The 7537-nt window shown below is 33.2% G+C and overlaps 1 protein-coding gene across 1 annotated transcript in view; it reads right to left on the reverse strand.

Annotated features, from left to right (window-relative positions):
- Positions 1-7081, reverse strand: part of LOC111712884 (protein gooseberry) — a gene marked incomplete in the record, with an annotated part of 10731 nt that extends 3650 nt beyond the window's left edge. Inside the window, 4 exon segments of the mRNA XM_023487636.1 lie at positions 1104-1241; positions 2075-2173; positions 2268-2334; positions 6667-7081. Coding sequence (XP_023343404.1) covers positions 1104-1241; positions 2075-2173; positions 2268-2334; positions 6667-6706 — 344 coding nt within the window.
- Positions 7082-7537: the final 456 nt, after the last annotated feature.

Genomic DNA, 7537 nt, shown 5'->3' on the forward strand with positions numbered 1-7537 from the left:
GGGATGAGATGATAAGGATCTCTTAGAAGAAAATGAAAATATGACAGTAAATTATTATTCAATATTTCAGTAAACTGAAACCGAGGAGTTTCAAAACAAATAAAAAACGATAAATTTAAACCTTGAACTTTTTGAGATTTAATTTAGGGAAAATCCGTCTTTGATATCTAAATGTGACCATTTAAATTAGTTCTCTCAATTATGTAATAAAAACTAAAGGTCAAGTTCAATGTTTTTCATGTGCAATGTGCATCGTGTATTGTACACGGTGATTTAGATGAACATCATTAATAGTCTCTTTCACCCAAGAATGTAATGCAAGGAAAGTTAATTGCAGTTGCGTATACTCTGCGTACATATTGAAACCAGTTCTCTCTGGGCGGAATTTGTAAACAAGAATAGATGCCTCGGTGTTCGTTTAGTATCCGAGGAGGTTAAAAGCATTAAATTTTGATAATTTTGATAATTTCTGAATAGTTTCCTATAGACCAGAATATTTCATTGATTATTTATGTGAAAGATGGATCCCATGTCAGGCTTCAACATCCGTCTTGTGTTTACATTACCGCCCAGTGACAGTAAACTGCAGTACAAAAGATGCGTACATCTCTTAAATAACTTTCCTTGCATTAAATCCTTGCTTTCACCAAGTAAACGTAGATTTTTGAATTTTTATTTTTTGTTGTTAAATACTTTTTAAATGTTAAAATTTATATGGAAAAGGAACTTAGTTTATGCCACAAACTCAAATTGTCTTATATCTATGCAATCTGATGGTGTAAATGTTTAATATTTCAAAATTAGTTGTTTTAGTCTAACATAATTTATAGTTTAAAATACCAAAGATCTGTGACATTTGGTTGCAAAGATATAGAGGTTAGAAAACCTAAGTTTGTGGCAAAAACTCAGTTCCTTTAATGATTTTGAAAGTCATATATTTAATCTTGATTTATTTTCGCATGCCTGAAAACAAATGTTTGTATACAAATTTAAGGCTTGATTAAGAAAAGCAAAAAGTTTACTGCATTTGTTGGAGGAAATATCCTTGGATCAAGAAAATAAAAATTGTGCCTTACGGCAACCAAAAAAATAAAATTTTATACCTATCTCTAATCTCCCAACTAAATACTCCTGGATTCTCCTTCTTATAATTCTCTATCTTAAGTTCTATCTCAGGAGTTGCAAGTTTAGGTTTACTCCCACCAAGGACTCCAGGACGGATACTCCCAGTCTCCTGGTACCTAGTTACAAACAAGATTAGTAAAGATATCCAGGTACCTAGATTCACACAAGGTTAGTATAGATACCAAGGTACCTAGATACATACAAGGTTAGTATAGATATCCAGGTACCTATATTCACACAAGGTTAGTATCGATACCCAGGTACCTAGATACATACAAGGTTAGTATAGATATCCAGGTACCTAGATACATACAAGGTTAGTATAGATATCCAGGTACCTAGATACATACAAGGTTAGTATAGATATCCAGGTATCTAAATACATACAAGGTTAGTAAAGATATCCAGGTACCTTATACATAAAAATTTAGTATAGATATCCAGGTACCTAGATACACACAAGGTTATTAAAGATATCCAGGTACCTAATACATACAACGTTAGTATAGATATCCAGGTACCTAATACATACAACGTTAGTTTAGATATCCAGGTACCTAATACATACAAAGTTAGTATAGATATCCAGGTACCTAGATACAAGTATCTTTATCCCAGACTAGTTTATCTTAGTGGGTTGACAAAGTTTTTTATCAATATCTTGGTTGATCTGGAGACAAGGATCTATATAATATTCAAGAATGAATACCTGTTTGATACTTTGGTTGATCTGGAGACAAGGTTCTATATACTATTTAAGAATGAATACCTGTTTAATATTTTGGTTGATCTGGAGACAAGGTTCTATATAATATTCAAGAATGAATAAATGTTTAATATTTTGGTTGATCTGGAGACAAGGTTCTATATAATATTCAAGAATGAATACATGTTTAATATTTCGGTTGATCTGGAGATAAGGTTCTATATAATATTCAAGAGTGAATACCTGTTTAATATTTTGCTCACACATCCATGACTGACCCTAAGCTGACGACTTATAACACAAGGACGGATCCCTGCAGCCGCCATCTCTATAATCTTCAACCTGAATAGTTAAATTTATCAATTTTATTATTTTTAAATAAGCCATAATGAACTAACATATGTAAGAACAGGGAACATAAAAAAAAGACTATTACCTTATATGGTTTGGAAGAGGTCTTCCATTAATAAATACGCCTCCAAGCTGATTGACACGGCCCTGGCCTAAAAATTAAATGTTTTACTCTTTTGGCATGACAATTCTTTTTCTGGTATATTAGATTTATTTTGATTATTCAGATCTTTTTTGAGATCTCAGATTTATTTTGGTAATTTAAAAATAATACTTTTTTCATCTTAGTGTCGAGGAAATATTTAGTCTTGTTTTTTTTAAATAGATAAACTATAGGCCAACAGTTTTATCATGCAGTTTGCTAATAGATGATAGTTCACGCTGAAAATTGATACCTTTCATAAATGACATGAAAATTAATTTAGTTATACCCTTGTTAGATCTATTGCATTCACACAGCCCTTTCAGGGCAACTTTTCAAGATTATATTGTGAAAACCTTCTTTGAAGTAAGGTAAGAAAGGCGAGAAAATGAAAGGATTTTACCAAACTGTTTTTCTTCTTTACAAAATAAAACATTGTCACCAAAAAACTTATTAGCAGCCTCATAAACCCCCTGCTGCCCCCTCTACTGTATGCGGTGACACAATGTACCGGTAGTTGTCACCAATTCATGGCGGCATTCTGCCGCCACGCCATATTTATCTTCAAAAACCCGCGCGCGGCCAACACGCGCTTTATGGCCTGAATGCCGCACACACAACTTTATGAGAGGGACTGACAGACTGACACAATGTGAAATACAGATGTACGTCTGGCCATTTTCTCGGCTCCTTTAAATAAGTTTTGGTAGAAAAAGATTATATTTACAACCTCTTGAAGGTCTCCATAATACACTGCTTTGACAAAATAGCTTAGCGTTGGCATATGTCAAGTTACATGTATTTAAGTCAAGCCATCTTTATAGTGTCCATTATGTAAACGTTTAATGAATACAAACACAGTAACATCATGCACCATGCAAACTATTGAAGAATAACAAGTATTTGTATTATTTTTATTCATTTTTTCATTTGAATTTTCAGCTGTTTTGCTCGAAGAAGTGTTAAACTTATTTTGTTCTGTTTAAGAAAAACATCTCCAACTAAATTCTATAATTCTTGAATCTTGATTAACATATATAGTCTACGTTGCCAGTTTAGTGCAAATCAAGTAAATAAATGTTCATATTTTTTTCATTTCTATAATCAGCACGAAATAAATATTTTTACGTAGCTCATGTAACATTGCAAAAATTGACCTATTCACAGTTTAAAAAAAACTCAAAGATTAAAATCTGCTGTCTTTTGTTCAGAATTTACGGATTAAATTATATTCCCCGATCACCTTATATTTTGTTCAAAGTAATTCCCCTTCCCCCGTCCTCCCTTAATTTCCCCCTTTACTCTTGAGTCTTCCCTCCCCCTCTCCTCCCCTCCCCCTCTACCGGGTTATTGCTGTAAAAGCCCATATATTTGAAGAAAAAAGGAGAAAATTCTTAATTTGCAGATTTCCCGGTCTCTAAAACACTGTAAAAGAGAATTCAGTTTTCCTTCAAGATCTAGGATGTGAAAGGCTGCCGCCAATCCATTCATTTTTTAGCCATTTTAAAAACTATATTTCACTTTTGGAGATGAATGTAGGATTGTAAGGGCTGGGTTGGGATGACATAGTATATATAGATTGTGGGGGAATGGGTTGGGATGATACGGATTAGGAGGGTTGGGTTGGGATGAGATTATATGGATTGCTGGGGTTGGATGGGATAGGATTATATGGTTGCGGGATTGGGTTTAGATTGTACAGAATGGGATCTGGATGGGTTGGGATGAGATGATAAGGATCCGGGATGGGTTGAGTGGTGATGAAATAATGCAGATTTTGGGGGTTGGGCTTGGAAGAGATGACACGGATTGAGAATGTTTGGTTGGGGTGGGATTTTATTTTTTGGTTGGGATCGCATTGATAGGGCTTTGGATGGGTTTGAATGAGATGGTACGAATCGTTAGCTGGGTCGGGATAGGATGAAATAATTGTTTTCCATGTGGGTTCCGATAGAATGAAATTATTTGGATTGTGGGTTTTGGGTTGAGTTGGGATGAGATGCTATGAATTGTTGGGGTTGGGTTGGGATGAGATGCTATGAATTATTTGGGTTGGGTTGAGTTGGGATGAGATTATACGGATTTGTGAAGTTTACAATCCCTCCTTACTTGCCAAGTTCGATAAACAGTTTATCTTAGTTAAATATGGAGTTATTGCTTCATAACCTTTAAAAAAAAGGTAAACTTTAACTTTCCGTTTAACAAGATACATTTTATTTAGATATTTTGGTTAGAATAAAGGCAAAACTATCAAATAAGTTTTAAGTATATTTTGGTTAGAATAGAGGCAAAACTATCAAATAGGTTTTAAGTATATTTTGGTTAGAATAGAGGCAAAACTATGAAATAAGTTCCAAGCATATTTTGGTTAAAATAGTGGCAAAACTATCAAATAAGTTTCAAGCATATTTTCTAAGTCGTACGCGTAAAGCGCATTAATCTAATTTAAACATCTTTTTAAAATCAAGTATAAGTATATTAAAGAAAAGGTTGAAGAGTAAAAAGCTAAAGATATCGTAAAGGAGCCCATCCTTGAGTTTTATATTGATATTAAAAGTATTTAGGTAAATATAAAGAAGACATAGAAAAACCCTGACCGAAATATATTTTTTATAAAATGTGGAACTAACATCTACTTTATTATCTCTATGAGGGTTGTTCCACCATCAGCATTAAATTTTAAATTGTTTTAAAAAAAAAGAAAATAAAACAGTGACAGATTTAATAAAAATCTACATCAGAGAAAGAAATACTTAGAGTTTGAGAGATATATCAATGAAACAAAATAATAAGATATAAATATAAATAATACTTGCTAAAGGGCCCGGCGTTGCCTGTGGATTTTTTTTAAATTTGAAGAAATTTTTTTTGGTCCTATGTCACCCCCAGGCTACCCATGAGTGTCCACAAAAATAATTCAGCCCATTCGGTCCAGCCGTTTCGCCGGCCATAGGGAACATATATACGAATGTCTTGTTTTATTAATAGATATAATGATAATGTATAAAAATATGAATAACATATAATCAAACAGGTTGAAGTGAGATATTGAAGAGAGATTTTAAAGCAGATTTTAAAGAAAAAATAAGCAGATTTGAGGGGTATATCTTGCAAGTTTAAGAGATACATCAAGTAGAGTTATGAGAAACATCTAGACGATTTGAGATTTAGATACAAAATAATTTCCGAAAAGTAATCAAGCATGTTTTAGTGAGTTATCAAAGGTAAAATAAGGATATTTAGGAGAAATCAAGAGATATCATAAAATAAATCTATCAGCGAAAATCTGTTCGTTTTGAGAAGAATTTCATTTACATGTTTTTACAAAATGTAATGATTTTTAGAACCTAAAGAGTGACGAAACTAAAGCTGAACCCTCTTTTATCATTCAGAAACGCGTGGTCAGGAAAGTGTTGGAGTGATTTCATAGGTTGGTGGAGTATCGTAAAACTTAAACGCTTGATCTCGATATCCACTGTTGGAACTTTTAATCTGATTATAATTGTGGATACCTAAATTTAATTTATCCCTGCAGGGTATGACCAACACGGGATATAAAAGAGGAATTAAGAATTTCTTAATTCTTTCTCATTTTAGGAGATCTACCAAGAAGATTTAGCAGATTTAAAAGATATATCTAGAAAAGTAGGAGAGATATACTTTGCAAATTTTAATTAGATATTTATCAGATTTTAGAGAAATATTTAAAGAAATATAAAATAGATTTTGAAGAGACATTAAGGATATTACTGAGATATATCATACAGATTTAAGATACATATCAAGCAGATATTACGGAGATATATCAAGCAGATTTAAAATACATATCAAGCAGATATTACTGGTATGTCAAGCAGATTGAGAGGAACATCAAGTGAATGTTAGATATAAATATTATGCAGATTTTGATGAGATATCAATCCCAAGCATATGTTAGTGAAATGTCTTGAAGGTTTTAGCGAGATGCCAAGCTGATTAGATAAAAGATACAAACCAAAATTAGGAGAGATACAAAGAAAATAAAAAAGATAAAAAATGAAATGCATGTACTTACTAAAACTAAATAAAATTTTTCACATTTTTCCCTCAAATAAACTATTGTCTCTGTAGCAAACCAAAAAAAAATTTGCCATGCTAAATTAGAATTATTTGGTAATATTTCAGAAGTCATCAGGTTTTAAGAATTTCTTAGGAATAAAGACTTCTTGTAACTTAAAGTAGGTAATCAAACATATTAGACACAATTCCGAAGAAAATCTGAGAAAGAAGAGAAACCAAAGTTCCCAAATCGATATTGTAAAAGCGTAAACTTAACTAAGTATTGTATAATAGATGAATATACCTTGAAAAGGATAACCCGTGAAGGGTATAGGGTGCATCATGTTCCCTGTAATCAGGATTATTCACAAATATATCCGTTAATGATTAACTCACTACACGCTCCTCTACGCTTGAGCCCGGCTCTTCTGTCCAATTTTTAGGCTTCTTTTCTGCAAACTAAAGCATTAAACTTTGATTTTACGCACATGCAATAATTCTGTGTCACAGTGGAGTGGACCGGCGGAAGACTGGGCTATGTTCCGCTCATTAGAACCTGGGTTCCGCTAGCTCCGCTGCCCTGGTCCCCGGACAGGACCTGGAGAAGGATCGGAGAACCAATTAGAGGAGGCGAGGTAGCAAGGATCAGCGCCAGACTCCGCCCTGTATCCAACAGAACCCGGAGTTCACGCTTCTTAAACCTGAAAAGCTGAACATACTAATACTTAATCTTTCAGGCCATCAATTCCACGATAAAATTGTATAGAGCTGCCTGATAGCTGCCTGATCAACTAGCAAATGAATGGAATTTTACGACAGTGTTTAAATATTATCTACTTCAATCTACACTCTTCAATAAAATCAGTTAAAGTTACTTCAAAGTTAAGGGGTTCACTTACCAGGGGGTTCATTTAATACACAACAGAGATTTTTTGTTTTAAATCTACCGGCTCAACATGGTTCATAAAATATCCTATTCTGGAACACCCTGTATATTGGTCACTATTTATTGTTAGACACCCTGTACAATATTTTCCACAAACCATAATGTAAATTTTGACGAGACATGGAAACAAACATCTAATCAATCAGTTTGACTTGTCCAATTATTTTATTCTGGTTCACCCTGTACTTATACCATAGTCTACCAATGGTACACCCTGTACTTATACCAT

The sequence above is a fragment of the Eurytemora carolleeae genome, unplaced genomic scaffold (genome assembly GCF_000591075.1).
Source record: "Eurytemora carolleeae unplaced genomic scaffold, Eaff_2.0 scaffold727, whole genome shotgun sequence".
NCBI lineage: Eukaryota > Metazoa > Arthropoda > Copepoda > Calanoida > Temoridae > Eurytemora > Eurytemora carolleeae.